This window comes from Malaclemys terrapin, chromosome 21, assembly GCF_027887155.1.
Source record: "Malaclemys terrapin pileata isolate rMalTer1 chromosome 21, rMalTer1.hap1, whole genome shotgun sequence".
Classification (NCBI taxonomy): domain Eukaryota; kingdom Metazoa; phylum Chordata; order Testudines; family Emydidae; genus Malaclemys; species Malaclemys terrapin.
Window position 1 is genome coordinate 7,419,117 of NC_071525.1, and position 18,409 is coordinate 7,437,525.

The following is an 18,409-nucleotide window of genomic DNA, read 5'->3' on the forward strand; positions in this document are numbered from 1 at the left end:
CGGAAGGGTCAGTACCATTCCTGCCTCCTCTGCACCCCCAAACCTCAAGATGCACGACCCACTACACCGCAAGGCCCTTTGCCCACAGCATTTTAGTGAATGGAAGTTCTTTATAAACACAAGTAACATCCTTTGCTTTCTCTCCAGAGGAATCCTAGCAGTTCTGACATTGCGTAAGGGCCATAACTTGTACCCAGAGACTAGCCCCATGTTCTGAAGTTTGTATTTTAACTCCACCAAGTTCAGGAGCGTTTAGATCTAGGGCATTTCATCGGTTCTAGCCGAATGATTTAGCTGCTTAATACAAGTCATTGCATGCACTGACGCTAATGCTCTCAAACTGCTTACTTTGGCTAAGAGTTTTGCAAAATCAGAAGACAAAATGGACGCTCACAATGAAGATGTGGACTGGAGCCAGCATTCAGAACATACAGAACACTCAAACGTTTAGCAACATTACAAAGTCACGTTAAAAAACATTTAAATTAAACATTTCGAATCAGTTTAAATTAGCTTCATTCTAGGCCTGCGGTGCCCCTTCAATGCGCCCAAGGCAACCGGAGAAATACAACAGTGCCAGCGCCCAATTCTAGATGGTACAGAGAGCTTCCTGCAAGGCATTCAATGTCCTCAGCTCCCATTGACTTCAGCTGTGCTTGAGGAAAGAATGCTACAGCACCAACATTATCAGACACTTCCCTCAAACTTCAAGGTCAAAGAGTTCTCTAATAATGCTATTGTATTATCTGGTCTCTTAAAAAAACCCACCCATTTATCCACACCGCTTTGGCAGAATTCCTTTACAAAATATACAAGTAGGCAACACGCAGGAGGCATACTACAGGCAGAAAAGGAAACGCTGCACAAGTACAGTTTGTTACAAGCATGCGGCACACGTGTATTTTTGATAAGATTTGGGGGCTCCTAATCGACAGCTGAACAAGGAGAAGCATCGCAAAAAAGTCACACTGAATTAGTTTGATACCTTTTACAATCAAATGGCTCTAAAGCAATTTTGCAGGATTTCTAGCTTCCCTGGTGCAAGATGTAGGCTTTCCTCAGAAAAACACAAAAAATGAGAAGGGTGATGAACATGCACTACCAGGTAGGGGAGGTGCCCCAGATGTAAGCAGTAAGACTTTATGGGTTTTATGGACCACAGTACTGTGAATTCTTACCTGGCAAATCTCTCTTTATCATTTGGGATCTGATCATCATCACATCTAAGAAGGGGGGGAAAAGGAAAAAATGTTTTAAAATACTTACATGTCATTCCTTTTCAACAATAAAGTAACAAGTTGATTAAATTGTGTGGGAAAGCCACACTGAAAAAAATACACCAATTACGTAGAATACAAGTTACAACCTGACATAGTGAAGTCATAGCTTTGTTTCCCATTCTCAAGAGCTTAGAGATTAATAAGCTTATTAGTTACATTTCTTCCATATGATGCATAAGAGTGATCTCATACCACGATCAGCCACCTCCCATTGCCTGAATCTCATAAGTAAAACGGCTTAAATTATGCTCTGAAGATGCAATTTCTTCCATAGCCTCATCTATTTAATGACTTAGAATTCAGTAGATAAATCCTACATACACTACAAAAATAAAGAAGCCGGAACTATTGTCATGCTCGTTAGCCATTCCAAAGCTTGAATGGCATTAAACTGCATAGCAAAATGCCATGCAGCCTGGGAAAAACTGACGAATTGACATATGGATTTTGAGCTTCATTAGACTCAGACTCTAAGGCCAAAAGGGAACGTCATAATCATCTAGTCTGATCTCCTGCACATTGCAAGTCACAAAAACTCACTCACCCACTCCTGTGGTAGGCCCATAGCCTCTAGCTGAGTAAATCAAGATCTGAGGACTTCAGTAAAAGACTTAAAATTACAGAGACTCCACCTCTTACTCTAGTCCAAACCAGCAAGCAACCCGTGACCCATGCAGCAAAGGAAGATGAAAAAATCCCCCAGGGTCTCTGCCAATCTGATCTCGGGGGGAAATTCCTTCCCGACCCCAAATATGGCAGTCAGTTAGACCCTGATCATGTGGGCAACACCCACCAGACATACACTTGGGAAAGAATTCTCTGTAGTAACTTAGAGCCCTCACCTTCTAGTGTTCCATCTCTGGCCACTGAAGATACTTGCTAATAGCAGTCGCCAATGGGCCATCTACCTTTGTAGGCACCACTCATAAACCTATCAAGCTCAGTCTTAAAACAAGTTAGGGTTTTTTACCCCTATGTCTCCCCTTGGAAGGCAGCTCCAGAACTTCACTCCTCTGATGGTTAGGAACCTTGCTCGAATGTCAAGCCTGAAGTTATTGATGGCCAGTTGATATCCATTTGTTCTTATGCCAACATTGGCTCTTAACTTAAATAACTCCTCTCCCTCCCTGGTGTTTACCCCTCAGATGTATTTAAAGAGAGCAATTATAATCCCCCCACACACCCCCTTCATTTTGTTAGGCTAAACAAGCAAAGTTCCTTAACTCTCCTCTCGTCAGGTAGGTTCTCCATTCCTCTGATCATGCAGAGAACGGCTACAGGTTCCAGTTCGAATTCATGTTCCTTAAACATGCGAGACCAGAATAGCACAGTGTTCCAGAAGAGGTCTCACCAGTGCCTTGTATGTTGGCAATAACACTTCCCCATATCCACTGGAAATACCTCGCCTAATGCATCCTAGGATTGCATTAGAGTTGTCTAAATCAAAAAACTAATCCATGTAACTGAACTACAGATTAATTACATGAGCTCTTCATGACTTTCCAATCTTCCATATGGATTATGATAAACAGGGACATTTGCAGCCACTGGGAGTTCTCAGCAGTAGGGGGCTGCTGTAAGCTAACCTAGAGCATCCGTACAATAGATTGAATGGCAAATTGCTAGGACAGTAATGGAAACTCGGCTCATTAGCAAAAGGGTTTGACCTTGTTATAGGAGAAACATGCTGTTAGGCCGGACTTGTATTCCCAAAGGAAACACTGAACAGCTGCTTAACTCGCCTTTGAAAGATCTAAAAGGAGTTAAATCACATTTGCTTTCCCCCATTAGCCACTTTGTTACACTAGCAGGGATGTTTCTGCAGCGCCATACTTAATCTTATCAACTGAAATAACCGAGTGATGTATTACTGTATAGCTAGTACCGGTGTTATCTTGGCTCATTAAGACTCACTACTAGCAGACATTTCTGGTTTAGGCATTCTAACAGGAATACTTGACCAAAGAGGGCAGCAATCGAACATATGACAGGACACTATCAGGTCTGCCCCGTCTGAAAGCTATCCAAATACCACTGCATGGTGGGAATGAACACACCAGTCCAGTTTCCAGAGAGTTAACGCCGTCTCTTTGGCTCACTCCAGTCGGTTTGGATACGACAGCATACTGGGATGCAGGATGACACATACTGTTCTGAGTTCTCTAGTGCTTTAGCACACCAGGGATGTGTGAATTGAAATTTTTTTATCTGAGTCGCCTTGCTTTGATTAGCTGACCCTAAATGCTGAGCATCTGTATTCTCCCCACCCGCATCCAACAGACCTTGTGTTACTGCAGATTATCCCCCTGCCCAAGGAGGGCTGCTGTACCTTCCTCCAAAGAGGGTCAACCCCACTCCCACCAGTGCTGGGAGGGAAGCCCCCCCGTGCGGAGAGTGTTTTCACCTCATGTTTTACCATAAGTTTGGTATATTTTAAACGATCATATGACTGGAAAGAGCCGCCTCACCTGAGGAATTTGTTCCCTTCTTCTTCATCATCATCGTCATCAAAATCAAGCCTGAAAAACAGAAGCGGGAGAAGCAACCATTACCAGAGATAGTGAATAACCAGCTCGAAAGGAGAAACTGTCAGTCTTGCAACTTCCACCTTGGAAAGATGCAGAATTTGTTTGAAGCTAATATTAAAAACAACCCCACATTACAGTAATACTGGGACGAGTCAGGAAATTCAACTAGGGGGCTTCCCATATGCACTTGTCAGAAATGGAGTGTGCAATGCTGCGGAAGGCCATTTGGCAGGAGATCACCTTCGCCATGTCTTAACCTTGGTTACCAAGTATTGTGGGTGATTCAGAAAAGCGAGTGATCTGATAAAGCAGATACACCTCTACGCTGTCCTCGGAGCCAAAAGAAATCTTCCCGCGTTATAGATGAAACCGTGTTATATCGAACTTGGTTTGATCCGCCAGAGTGCGCAGCCCCACCCGCCCTTGAATTCATGTTATATCGGGTCGTAGAGGTGTAGCTCCCTGCACTCCGCACACCCTGATCTGATCCAAGTGGCAGTCTCCAACTGGAGAATTTGGTTTTAAAAAAGGAAAACAAAATAAAAGTCAGTGAAGTCTGAACTGTCCAGTTAGTCTTCTTAGTGACATTAGATGGCATCACTGCATTAGACAAGGGCCACCGTTTTTATTGTGACCACCTTCTGTATGCATGGGAGGGGGAAGAGTTCTCACTTTGCTTCGTTTCAAGTTGGAACCTGGCATACAGAACCAGCTTAGCTGCATACGAGTCTGGAAATAAAATGCAAGGAACGAGGCGGCGGCAGAGTGGGAGGGACCTGTGCTGGAGCAGCGAGCAAAGCTGGTAGGGGAATGTTTTAGTCAGCTTCAGAATAAGAGGATTTTACCAGCAATGGGCATTTTAAGAGAAACCATTCAAGTGTGCTTTCCCTGTCCCTTCAACTTGCAAAGGTATTTTAGCAAAATGAAACGGCAGTCAGTGCAAGCACTACTGCTATAATAAACCTCCCCCCCAGAGTCTCAGCAGAAAGGCGTTGCAGGAGCATTACTGATCCACTGGCATTCTCCATCCCTTCCCCCAGTCTCAGCTTCTGCACCAGCAGAAGTGTTTTCTTCTTTGCTCCAGAATATGGTAGCTGCAAACTCCTTATATCTGTGATTCAGTGACACCCCCCCACCCCCGGTCATTCCCACCCTTGGATGAAGACATCTTTTCTCTTTTGTCCTGAAACTCAACTTCTTTTGACTGCACCCTTTAACTCTAATCATGTTAGCTTAGAGGCATTTGGGGATATGGTTTGCATAAAAGACATAAAAAGACTAAGGGTATGTCTACACAACCGACCTTTAAGCGCAACATGGCTGTGTAATCACGGCTCCTCTCCCAGCACTGTAAAAAAACCCACCCCTGTGAGGGGAATAACTCCCAGCACTGTCTACACTGGCATTTTACAGTGCTGAAACTTGCATCACTCGGGGGGGGGGGGGGTGTTTTTTCACCCCCCTGAGCGAAGAAAGTTCCAGCGCTGTAAAATGGCAGTCTAGACAAGGCCTAAACAGAAGTCAAAGGGTAGCTGAAGCAACAGAGGAATAGTTAACCCTTTCAAAGGGAAGGATGTTTCCTCATTACAAGGCTGATCACTCCTTGCTACATTACGCAAACTGCTCTGCAAGGAAGCAGACACTGTCTCAAGGAGCTTACTGTGTTTTTAGTGATTACAACTTACCCTGGTCGTCTCTTGTTTGTCCTCTGGACAATGGCTACTCCAGCCTGCGTACCAGGTCCAGGGTTCCCAGAAGCAACTGCTGCACCCAAAGAGGGAACATCCGATGCCATTTCTGAGCAGGAGAGAGAAAGCAATTATGCCAAGTCCCACTAGGTTTCAGATTTTGAAGCACGTTATCCATTAGAAGTGATTAAATCTGAGCCCCAATGAAGTTAAGCCCATAAGGTATTTAAATGGGTAGACTTTATACAATGTGCAAGTCGGATTCTCATCAAGCTCTCCTCTCCAGAGCCTGTATTAAGGATCTAAGCACATGCTGTTTTCATAAGATCAAAAGCTCAGATCGTCAAACTCAAAGATGTGCTCCTTTTAAGGAGGAGGAGGAGCTTGGCGTGGTCATGGATGGAAGCGGAGACTGTCTCAAATGCTAGTTGGCCCCACTCTGGTATGCAGAAGGGAGAGGGAAGGAAAGCTGTGAGCTACTAAAATGATTAATACAATTGGGGAAAGAATGAAACTCATGTTGGAGCTGGCACTAGGAAGTACATTTTCCTGCATTTTTCTTATGGACGCTACTTCAGAAGGGTGTTGGGCAGTCAAATTAATGTTTGTAGAACCCTTTGAAATCTACAGATGAAACATGGTAGAAGAGTGGAGTTTTATTATGCAAGTAACTGTGCTGAATTGGACCAGGGAGACATCCTGAAACCATTCAACCCTCAACCGCTCTAGTGGGATTGTAACTCTCTTGTTCATTACCTATCCTCAACAACATGCAACAGCAGCAGCTTTGGTCACTACCAATCTGGGCTGGATTCAAACTGGTGATCGAGCCAAAAAGATCTGTCTGTCCTTTATGAAGCGAGCTAATCCCTGCTTGCTTCTACAGTTCCAATAGAACTTCACACTGAGCAATTATGCTGAAACGCAAAGCTAAACAGCACTGACTCCATCTGACCACAAATATATTAACCATGTGCCTCCACCGAATGGCAGAACAATGGAGGAGAAAGCATGCCTGACGTAGCAGCATGGTCCCCATTTTTGGTGCCACAACAATTAACCCGAGAGAAGCGATTTCCTTTTACTGAAAGAAGTGCACAGTAGAAGTTCTTATTAAGGGAAGACTAAGGTTTTTGCTGCAAACCCTCTAAGCCGAAGTAAAGATTCTAACCCGGAGCAACTTGGGAGCACAAGAAAAGAGCCAGATTTAAAATATGCATGTTTGAATTCAAAGCCGGTTGAATTATTCACATTTTGTACAGAGCAGAGTTAATTAAATTTAATGAGATATTTCCTGCCCCATTCTAAATATTCACGGTTCATTCCCCAAGTAAGAATTGTGTCTAACCATATAAACCTCTAAATGAAAATGTTAATTACATTACTTGCTTTAAAAAGTCACTAACTAAGTTGCCTGCATGGTATAATGTTTCAATAAAATAGATCAGAGGGAAAAACCGAGATCTTGGGAATACCAAATCCCTGCTAAGTTTGTGGTTTTGAGAGAGAAGGACATTCACAGTAATAGCATAATGGAAAAAACATCTAATCATTGCAACAAAAGATCCAACCTGCCTATTGCCCACCCATTTGAAGGATTATTGAATCAAAGGTCAGCATGGGATGAGTTCGTGGTTTGTGTTTTCGTTTTTAAACTGAAAGACTGAAATCTTTATGGTAAGATGCAAATCACACAAACCTCACCCAGAAACAGTTCTTTGGCTAAACAAGGCATAAGTTACCCCTCCTCTCTAGAACCATTTTTGGAACTAAAAATCTTTTGCATGTTATTTAATTGGGATATGTTACATTAGATTATAACAGAAGGGAACCAGAGGAAAGAGAAGAACCGTGGGAGGAAATGGTCATGGTCTTCAGAGATTGTGGTACATGATACTGAAATAAGCTTCTATAAAAGGTTCCACACCTGAAATACAAGATGCTCAAAATGGTAATGTGAAAGATTTAAGACATGAATACAACAATTCTTACCTGAAAACAATCTGAAATGCATCAAAGAGCTTTCAAGTTCTTCATTCACAGTTCAAACAATGGGGCAAAGCCTATTAAACGTCGACCGCTTTCAACTCTCATACGAGTGGAGGGTTCTCAGTGCAAGCTCAGGCACTGGGTTTGAAAGCACTCTGTGCACTGGCACTAAGCAGGATTTCCCTGGCCCTCAAAGAGGATTGCTCTGTGCCCTAAGCTATTTTATAGATGGCTCAGAAAGATTAGATTTTTAATCAGTAAATGTCAATTTCACTATACACATGCAAACCAACACAACATATTTCCATTAACATTTCCAGATAGGCAGAATAGGAAAAATGCTGCTTGAGAACTTTAGCGTTTGATTTCAGCTATGTACTTTGTATATTTTGACATACGATGTTTACCATTTATAATGTAATGGTTCCAAAACTTTTTGAATCAAAGTCTACCATCACTAAATAGTTATTTTACGACTCCCCTGACAATTTCCTGCAACAGTGAAAACTTAAACTGGAAAAAAAAAATGCTTAAAAAAAATTGATATCCACTGAAATTAATTAAAAAAAACATCAAATCTAATTCTGCCAAGCCTATTTGTGGAGCACATAGCATGCTTTGTCAAACAGCTAACATCACTGTTCAGACTGGCCTGCTCTACACAGAAATTATGCAAGTGCGTTGCTAACAAGAAAAGTGTTGGCGTACGGTTCTAGTTACCATGGTTTGAATTGTTGTGTACGTAGGGCACTAGATAGGTATTTATCTTTCATAGATTCAAGGACTGGAAGGGACCTTGGGAGGTCATCGAGTCCAGTCCCCTGCCCGCATGGCAAGACCAAATACTGTCTAGACCATCCCTGATAGACATTTATCTAACCTACTCTTAAATATCTCCAGAGATGGAGATTCCACAACCTCCCTAGGTAACCTCTAGGCTCACTTACAACCAAGTTCACTAAACTGTTAACCCAGTGTTAGACAAAGGCCGTGGCTACACTCAAAACTTCAAAGCGCTGCTTTGAAGTGCTGCAGGTACTCCACCTCCACGAGGGGATTAGCTCCCAGCGCTGGGGCACTGTTTACACTGGTGCTTTACAGCGCTGTAACTTGCTGCGCTCAGGGGGGTGTTTTTCCACACCCCTGAGCGAGAAAGTTGCAGCGCTGTAAAACGCCAGTGTAGACAAGCCCAAAGCAACCAAAGTAGCTGTTCGCTCCAGCTAAAGAATCCCGCCAGACTCTCCAACTACAGCCTGGGCAAACTGAGCCTTGCAGCATGCCCTGAGGGTGAAAAAACACTCCTGCCTCATCAGAGCAGCTGGGATAGGGGAGACAGAGGCTGTGTAGTCCAGGGGATAGAGCACCGGACTGGAACTCACAAGAGACCCAGCTGAAGTTAATGGGAGTTTTGTCACTGAAGCCAATGGGGCCAGGATTTCATTCCGGGAACTATTCCTGGCTCTGTCACCCCTCCTCTCTGTTTCTCCATTTCCCTTCCCACTTTCTCTTGCCTATTTAGACTGTAGGCTCTTTGGGGCAGGGGACTGTCTTACCAGGACAGCGCCTAGCATAATGGGATCTTGATCTCAATTAGAGCCTCTATGTGCTACTGCAATACAAATCAAGTAGTAAGCCTCTGGCCGCTTACAGTACTACAAACACTGCAGTCAGCAGATTTTTTCCTGTTCTCTTGCTGCAATTATACTACACAGCAAACACCACACTATACACCTCTACCCCGACAGAACGCTGTCCTCGGGAGCCAAAAAAATCTTACTGCGTTATAGGTGAAACCGCGTTATATCGAACTTGCTTTGATCCGCCCGAGTGCGCAGCCCCGCCCCCCCGGAGCACTGCTTTACTGCATTATATTTGAATTTGTGTTATATCAGGTCGCGTTATATCGGGGTAGAGGTGTACAAGTTCTCATATCACTATAGATCATTACAATAATTTCATTAACTAGCCAAGAGTACTGTAATCAAGACATCTTGTCATGAACCAGAACAAAATCCATCCATTTGGAGTAAAATGAACAGCACACAGCCACAAAATCAATCAAGAAACATATACTAGATCTATTGGGCGTGAAATATGAATTATCTATTCCACGACTAGACTAGCTTTGGGGGATTTTTAAAGCCATTTTATGAGAAAAAAATCACTCCCCACACAGCAAAAAGATAAAGGCTAACAACAGTCATTGTTAATAGTCGGAAACGTTTTTTGCTATGCATTTGTGCAATAATTCAAGTGATCTGATTTCAAAGCGATTAAAGCCTAATACTCCAATGCATTTTTAAACAGTACCTGCAGTTCTTCCCAAACATTTCACCAAAATACACTGCTAGCCTGCCTTAGTCTCTTTTGCACCCCCAACCTGAGTTTGGTTCATACCGCTGCATAATATCACAGCAAGGCTATGCCAGTTTGTAGAATTTACCAAGGGTGACTGCTCTGTAGAATAACTATTGAGCTTGGCAATTAGCAGAGCTATTATTCTCAGCCTTATCAATAGCATGGGAAGTCTGATATAAATACTTAACTATAGCAACGGAAGAGGGTATTTCATCTTTTTTTTTTTTTTAAATTGACAGCTTACTAAAAGCCCCAAAACTTTGTCAGCATGAAAACCCCATTCTGCAGGTGAATTCAATATGGCAAAGGAGATTAAGGGCAAAGGGCAGTTAGGTTCTTACCTACGTTCCCTGTCAAACTTGTAAGGATATTTTAAAAAAATAAAACTTATTCAAAGAATTTTCCCACAAAGTGATGAGTTCCCGGTGTGTCTGGAAAGACCTGGAGCTTCCAGCCCTATGTTTTAGTAAAAAACATCCTCTCCCTACCTCCTTTCTGGTGACTAGACCACCTATTGCTGCATAAGGCTCTTAAATGTTTTAACTGCCTAAAGATTTGGGGAACACAATAGTTTTTAATCTAATTTAGTTTTGTTTTTGTTTTTTTTAATACATAGCTTCTCCTGTCTCTTGAGATCTAAAGCCTATAGCACTCAGTGATATGGTGTTGATGTTGCTTCATTTGTTTCGTAAAACCTAATCCTCGGTTTGAGGGTAATTTAAGTGGTTTAGAAGAAATCTCGAAGGTGGTGTTTGCTTTTTGTCTAGACCTGTGTATATGTGGCTGCTCAAGGAGTTGTTGGCTTTATGGTGCATGTAATTTTTTTCCTGTTTAAACCATGATATTTGCATTTCTGGAGTTCCTGAAACTGACACTGTATGTCAGTGTTCTATTAACCGGAAGTTCCTCCCGCCTTAAAGACAGAGGAAGGAAATGACTGTATATTTTTAAGACTGATTTACGAGCAAAACAGCAATTTTTATGTATTTATTTGTTTCTAAAAAGAAAGCTCCTTTCTGATCTGTCTGAATGTTCACCGCATTTCCAAGGGCCACTGCCAGGGCTGTTTTTTTAGCTCTCAGGGCTTCAAGTTGGGGTTTTTTTGTTTTTTATTTTTTAAACAGATGCACCATGTGAATTTGGGCAAGTTACTTTATCCTTTGCCTGTTCCCTATCTGTAAAAACTGGAACCGCACTGCATACTTGCCTACCTCAGGGGACAGTTGTGAGGCTTAAGAAAACAAAGTCTGTAGAGTGCCTTGAGATCAAAGGGTAGAAAGTGCTACAGAAGGACAAGTCCCATATTTAAGTGTTAAAGGGGTAAAAAAAGGGCTGTGGAAAATCCATTTGTGTTCCCTTCACCTGGGGGGGGGGGAGGGGAACCCTCTTTCAAAATTGTGTTAAAAATATGAGAACTTGTGTCATTAGGAAATATTTATATGAACATAACAAATCCCTTTCAAATGTTAAACAAACATCAGGCTCCAATCTTTTTTCCAATCTTAGTCTGAATACAAATTTTATATTGAAATTAGAAGGGAAGTGATGAGACCAAGGCTTGTGGTGTCTTAGAGAATTAAAGTTATAAAACTACCCAAGAGCCTAGAGGTGAAGGGAAATGGCTGGAGAGACTGAAAAGAAGGACATGGCTAGTGGGTGGGATCAATGGTCACAAGAGAAAAATGGTGGAGTTATGAACTGTTCAGGATGTTGCTAACCTAGAAATGTCTGAAATGGTTGGACATGCCACTGGTTTCTTCATCTTCTTCAGTCCTCAGCATTGACTTCATTAAGTAGTTTCTTATTCTCACTGTATTAAATGTGGAAGCTGCTGACCAATACAGCAAACTAAAAATTAGTGATTACCAAATGTCAGTGTATGAAGTTTTGACTAAAGCTGCCTACAGATGAAGTGGTAGGAAACAAGCCTTTGAATGGTCTGAAGTAACAGATCAACTGACACAACAATAGTATTATTCTATTGAAGTAAATTGTAAACACTGTCGGGAGTTAAGCAGGAAAGAGTCATGTTCTTAAGTGTGAAGAAACCAACTTTCTGCAAGATCAAATGCATCATTGAGAAAAACTTTTGTCTGTCAAAGTGGAAAAGACAAATCTTCCATGACCCTGCAAACAGGATCTGGTTTACACTATCGTCATCACAGAAACATAGCCAGAATGATAAGATGCAAGTCTTTGTTCCAAGCCTTTCCAGCAGCTCTTCAACATCAGCACCATTCAGAAGCAATACGTGTTTCCTTTAACACCCATTATATCAAATGACCACCACCAAACCAGGACCACAAAAGAACAAAACAAAAATCAAGCAATTCAGAGAAGATATGAATCTTTTGCATTTCTAACCAACATGACTGACTGCAAATACAAAAGACCATAGCTTCCTCCAGAACAGGAAGAGGCTGAAACATAACTGATGGGACATGACCTTCAGTTCCATCCTTCTCGTCTAGCATTTAAAATTGAATATCCAGATTTGCATATCAATTCTGTTTGTGAAGGAGGATGCCTCAACTCGTGGCATCAAAACGGTGGAATACCATAGGAGTAAAAACTTGAAAGACAGAATGCCTGAATTCAGAATTAAGAAAAACAGGAGTACTTGTGGCACCTTAGAGACTAAGGCCTTGGCTACACTGGTAATTCACAGCACTGCACTTGCTGCGCTCAGGGGTGTGAAAAAACACCCCCCCCCCGAGCGCAGCGCGTGCAGCGCTGTAAAGCGCCCGTGTAATCAGCGCCTGCAGCGCTGCCCGCTATTCCCCTCGGAGAGGTGAAGTACTTGCAGCGCTGGCAGCGCGACTGCAGCAGCACTGTGAATCCACGAGTGTAGCCAAGGCCTAACAAATTTATTTGAGCATAAGCTTTCGTGGGCTACAGCCCACTTCATCGGATGCATAGAATGGAACACACAGAAAGAAGATATTTATACATATAGAGACCATGAAAAGGTAGGAGTAGCCATACCAACTGTAAGAGGCCAATCAATTGAGATGAGCTATCATCAGCAGGAGAAAAAAAAAACGTTGAAGTGATAATCGAGATGGCCTATAGAAGATGTGAGGATACTTAACATGGGGAAATAAAGCCGAGGTTAATAGGTTCCCCCCGTTTAGGAAGGGTAGGAAAGAAATCACAGCAAACCTGAACATAAGTAATTGTCCAAAAAAAGAAAAAAACTGATTACCCTTAAAAGTTACAAGTTTTCCAAATGTTTTGGTCACCTTTAGCATCTCAGGTATATTAAAAAACAGAGCATATTTTAAAAAAAAATAAAAAAGCTGTGCATTTATTATGAGTCAGGACACAGTTTATGCTTTAACAAGGCTCCTAGGAAAAGAAAGCGACATTAACAAGAATCCAACAACAAATAAACCTTGTACCTTTCACTTTACTGCCAATATTAAAAAAGCAGATATGCACAACAGGGAATGGAGGTTCATAACAAAACTAGAAGGTCAAATATTTGTCCTATCGACCTTAACGGTGTTCCCATAATCCAAATAAATATTACGCTTGTAGACTGATTTGAGTAACGCAGGCCTCATTGTACACTTCCATCTGAAAGGCATTTTTTCTTTTCGCTATTCCCTTTTATTCTCAGGATGTTATTCCGCCATTCCAATCAAAAATCTTACCAACAAGCAAAATCTGTCATTAAAAATTATCCTTAAAATACTATGCAATTCTCTTCAGCTGTTTACATCCTTCTTCCATTAAACAATGAAACCTTAAGCTATGGGGGAGCCATAGATTAACTGCTGGGGGACTGCGTGGTGGAAGATATGGTGCTTTAAGGAGAAATTTAAAATGGGAGAAGTACTGTTTTTTAAAATGAAAAGAGGTGCTTCATCTGTAGTCCACTCAGCAATATGTTATTGCTTGCTGCTTAGGTTAAAACATAAGCACTTATGAACAGCAAGGCTAATGGGAAAATTGAGTTAAGCCCAGAAACGTGCACTGAATGTTTCCACTAAACAGGCTTGGGACTCGATTCTGCAAACTGTTTGGCACAAACATACCCTGCACCTGCAGAAAGTGAAGTCAGTGAGGGTCCACAAGGGCACAGTGGTCTTCCTGTGCAGAACTTAAGGATCTGGGCCTAACTTTGAAATGTCTGTGCTTTTAACAAGTTGTAAATTGCAACCTATTTTGCGACCAGTTTTACCCATCACCACACTCACAGCCTCCTTAATAGGAGGACATTGAGTTAACCCCAGAAATATACAGTGACTCTCTTGAACTTTGCAGTCCACTTTTTAAGACCAAAGGGGAAAAAAAGGGGTCAAAGCTTGCAAGGACAGCAGCTGACAAATAATTTATCTTACAAACATTATCCTTGTGTATACAGTGAATGCTTACTCAGAGAGCAAATAATTTTTCCTGTTTAGAGAACCAAGCTATTATTGCTCTGTTTGCCAGACTGCAGCCATGCAGTTATAAACATTAACCACGGATGGAAAACTTGTTCCTGACATGTGAATTTAGCAATGTTTAAAGAGTGCCTCTATAATGCTAAATATCATGCAACTCAGCAGGATGAAGTTGCATAAACATTGTGTCATGTGTGAACAATAAAGAACACTCATTTGAGTATTTCTTTTGTAGTTCAAAGAAATGTTATTGTGCTACAAAGTCTGGTTTACAAAATGATTTTTCTCTAGCTTTACTGCACCAAGCAATTACTGCTGTGGATTTAACTACACCTCTTTTGCTCATGCAATTGCAAGAGAAAACCATATTCAACACTAAAATACAACAACGGTCTAAGCAGGCAAGGAAGGTCTTTAATAAGGCCCCAATCCTGCAAATACGTACATGCTTAACTTTTTACTACTTTGAGGAGTCTCGTTGCTGAGTTAAGCACATGTGTAAGTATTTGCAGGATCGGGATCTAAGTTTCAATCTCAGTTGCCATATTCTGACCAACTGGCAACACAAGCATCAATGACAACTATGGGGAACTCTAGCTTTAGGATGTTGTAAAATTTCAGTTCTTTATATGTGAAACCACAACCACGTATTTCTAGACGTCAGTGCTGCACCCTCGCCTCAAGATCACCACAAGCTAAAGACCCAAGAAGCTTTCTTGATCTTGAAAGCCACAAAAGGTTACTATACCCAAGTTATGTTGAGTTAGAATGAAAATGTCATCCTTCAAAATTCGATTGAACAGTACTAGATGAACCTGAACTCTCTCAACCCGAGACCCCTAATCAGCCTCAAGCCACAAATGAGAATATACAAAAAACACCACAACTCAAAGGAACACAAGCAGAGGCCAAAATTCTGATCTGAGTTACAACACTGTAAATCAACAATAACTTCACTGACATCAAGGAACTTATACCAGATATACACCAATACAAATGAGATAAGAATTTAGCCAGAAATCTATGAGGTGGGAAAGATTAAATTTTAAATCAGCAAGCATCAGAAGTACCAGATTTCCCCCTACACTCCTGTTGTAAATCAGAGTTTACAAAGAGAGAAAGTTAGAAGCAGATTACACACTCCACTCATGCCCTTGTGTGCTGTCAGTTTTGCCTGTCAATCGGTTTAGAAATGATGAAACGGGATATTGTTTTTATTGCTATGAATTACAATGTGCGAAGTCCTTACATTTTGAGCAATTAGCAACAGTTGATTTTGTTTCTTGCGAAGGCAAAAACAAGTCAACATACAACATAAAAGATCTGGAAATAACACCCCAATATTAGCCATTAAAAAAAAAAATCACAAAAATAAGAATTCTCTGGAGTGCACCTACAGCATGGCAACCAGGAATGATTTTACAGAGGTTGGGAAAGAGAGACATAGGCGCTAAGCATACAGTCTGGACTGTATGCACATGTGGACCTTGAAGGGAAGCGGGTTATAAGTAGTCACACGCTAGCAAGAAACACAACACAACCCAACAAGGTGCACAAAACTGAAGTGCAGAAGGAAAAAAATAGGGGAGGATTCATGGGGGGGGGGTAGTTCAGCCCCACCTCATGTATTCCCCGTTAAAGGCCCCAGCTAAGTCTTCCCCCCCAAGTTTAAATATGAGGGGGACCCACTCCAACCCCAACTCTGAGGCCTAGAATTTCTAACCTCCACCACCTTGAGTTCAGACCATACATCCCTGGCACCCACCCACCCCTCCACTCCAGATCACCCCTTCCCCGCAGCTTCCTTTCCATTCCTTCCCCAACTCCTCCCTTCCACCCCACCCCCAGTCTCCCCTCCAGGTCACCCCAAGTCTCCCCCAGCCTCACCTCCCCTCCCCCTCCAGGTCACCCCTTCCCCACAGCTTCCCTTCCATTCCTCCCCCTGATCCCCCCCCTTCCCCCAGCTCCCCCTCCAAGTCACCCCACCCCCAGCTCCCCCTCCATGTCACCCCTCCCCCACAGCTTCCCTTCCATTCCACCCCCAGCCCTCCCACCAGGTCACCCCTCCCCCCCAGCTCCCCCTCCAAGTCACCCCTCCCCCACAGCTTCCCTTCCATTCCTCCCCCTGATTCCCCCCTTCCCCCAGCTCCCCCTCCAAGTCACCCCTCCCCCCAGCTCCCCCTCCAAGTCACCCCTCCCCCACAGCTTCCCTTCCATTCCTCCCCCTGATTCCCCCCTTCCCCCAGCTCCCCCTCCAAGTCACCCCTCCCCCCAGTTCCCCCTTCATGTCACCCCTCCCCCACAGCTTCCCTTCCATTCCTCCCCCTGATTCCCCCCTCCCCCCAGCTCCCCCTCCATGTCACCCCTCCCCCACAGCTTCCCTTCCATTCCTCCCCCTGATTCCCCCCTTCCCCCAGCTCCCCCTCCAAGTCACCCCACCCCCAGCTCCCCCTCCATGTCACCCCACCCCCACAGCTTCCCTTCCATTCCTCCCCCAGCCCTCCCACCAGGTCACCCCTCCCCCCCAGCTCCCCCTCCATGTCACCCCTCCCCCACAGCTTCCCTTCCATTCCTCCCCCAGCCCTCCCACCAGGTCACCCCTCCCCCCCAGCCTCCCCTACAGGTCAGCCCTCCCCCCACCCTCGCCTCCCCTCCCCCTCCAGGTCACCCCTTCCCCACAGCTTCCCTTCCACCCCTCCCCCCCAGCCTTGTCCACTGGATCCCTCATCAGTCACCCCCCCTCCGCCAGGCCCATCTCACATCCACTCCCCTTCCCCCCGAACGCCGTCCCGGCCCCGGCCCCCTTGCCACGCGCGGGCGGGCCCTGCACTCACCCGGGTTGGCGGCGGCTGCCATGGTCCCGGGACCGCCCCCCCAGCTCGCTCGCTCGCTCCCACCGCCACTTCCAAGATGGCGGCGCAGGAAAACCCTCCCCGTTGCGGCGCAACCGAACCTGTCCGCTCCGCATCAGGGGGAGCGGGGGCGGGAGCCGCGCCCTGACCCTTCCCCATTGGGCAGCGAGGGGAAAGGGGCGGAGCCACCTGGAACATCAGTTAGGCTGTCTCCGCACGCTCCGCCCCTACCCCCTCCCGCCTACAGGGGCGTGGTCAGAGAGGGGCGTGGCCAAAGAGGGGGTTGTTCTGCTGGGAAAGATTTAAAGGGCGAGTTTGTTATGAGGGTGTGTAGTTGGGTGACGTCACTGGGATGGCGTAAGGCAGGGTTTAAAGGGCCAGGAGCCTGGCTGAGCCCCCCCCCCGCCCCTTCCACCCGGGGCTGAGCTCTTCACCCCCCACCTGTGGACCATGTGCTTCTCCCCCACCTGGAGTGAGCCCTTCCCCCCCATCATGTGCTTCTCCCCCACCTGGAGTGAGCCCTTCCCCCCATCATGTGCTTCCCCCCCCACACCTGGGCCTGAGCCTTTCCCCCCCATCATGTGCTTCTCCCCCACCTGGGCCTGAGCCCTTCCCCCCCATCATGTGCTTCTCCCCCACACCTGGGCCTGAGCCCTTCCCCCCCATCCTGTGCTTCTCCCCACCTGGGATGAGCCCTTCCCCCCCCCCCATCCTGTGCTTCTCCCCCCCCCCCCCACCTGGGATGAGCCCTTCCCCCCCATCCTGTGCTTCTCCCCCCCCCCCACCTGGGATGAGCCCTTCCCCCCCATCATGTGCTTCTCCCCCACCTGGGGCTGATCTCATCCTTTCCCCCCCCTTCATGCGCTTCCCCTCCTCTCTTCCTACAATGTAGGGCTCAGTGCATGCACGCACACAGACCCCAACTAGGGACTGGGCTATCCCAGGCAAGGATTCATGTGACAACCTTTGCACCCACCCCAGCAGTGGTAGCAGGCTGCTCTCAGTGGAGGACTCCGGCATGCGAATTCTCAGCCCTTGGCGAGGCTGCTGGCGCCTGAGTTTGTTGTCTGCCCAGCCCAGTCACATTTCTTTGGTTTAGCTTCGGGAGGGATTTGTCTTCATTCTTCTGTCAGGTTTTTCGCCTGAAAGCGAGGCCGCTAATATTGCTGGTGGCAACTGCAGCAATGATGTTTTTGAGTGAGGCAGCATGGGGGTGGAGTGGGGAGATCTTCTGTGATGGAGGGGTGTTTTTAATTTTGTAAATAAACCCTTAGCTGCCTTGGCAATAAGCTCCCTATAAATCATTATCATAAATTATGTGAG

General features: G+C 44.8%; 1 protein-coding gene across 3 annotated transcripts in view; it reads right to left on the minus strand.

Moving 5' to 3' along the window:
- The window catches only part of ARNT (aryl hydrocarbon receptor nuclear translocator), a 41,941-nt gene extending 24,796 nt beyond the window's left edge, over positions 1-17,145 (minus strand). For 2 of the 3 annotated variants that reach the window (XM_054010393.1, XM_054010391.1), the window contains exons 1-4: positions 17,069-17,145; positions 5,494-5,605; positions 3,749-3,799; positions 1,179-1,223 (exon numbers count right to left, since the gene is read on the minus strand). In XM_054010393.1, coding sequence (XP_053866368.1) covers positions 1,179-1,223; positions 3,749-3,799; positions 5,494-5,605; positions 17,069-17,090 — 230 coding nt within the window. In that variant the 5' untranslated portion in view covers positions 17,091-17,145. Of the gene's footprint in view, positions 1-1,178; positions 1,224-3,748; positions 3,800-5,493; positions 5,606-7,488; positions 7,643-17,068 lie in introns of those variants that run through there. The other variant, XM_054010392.1, reaches the window with a different exon arrangement.
- Positions 17,146-18,409: the final 1,264 nt, after the last annotated feature.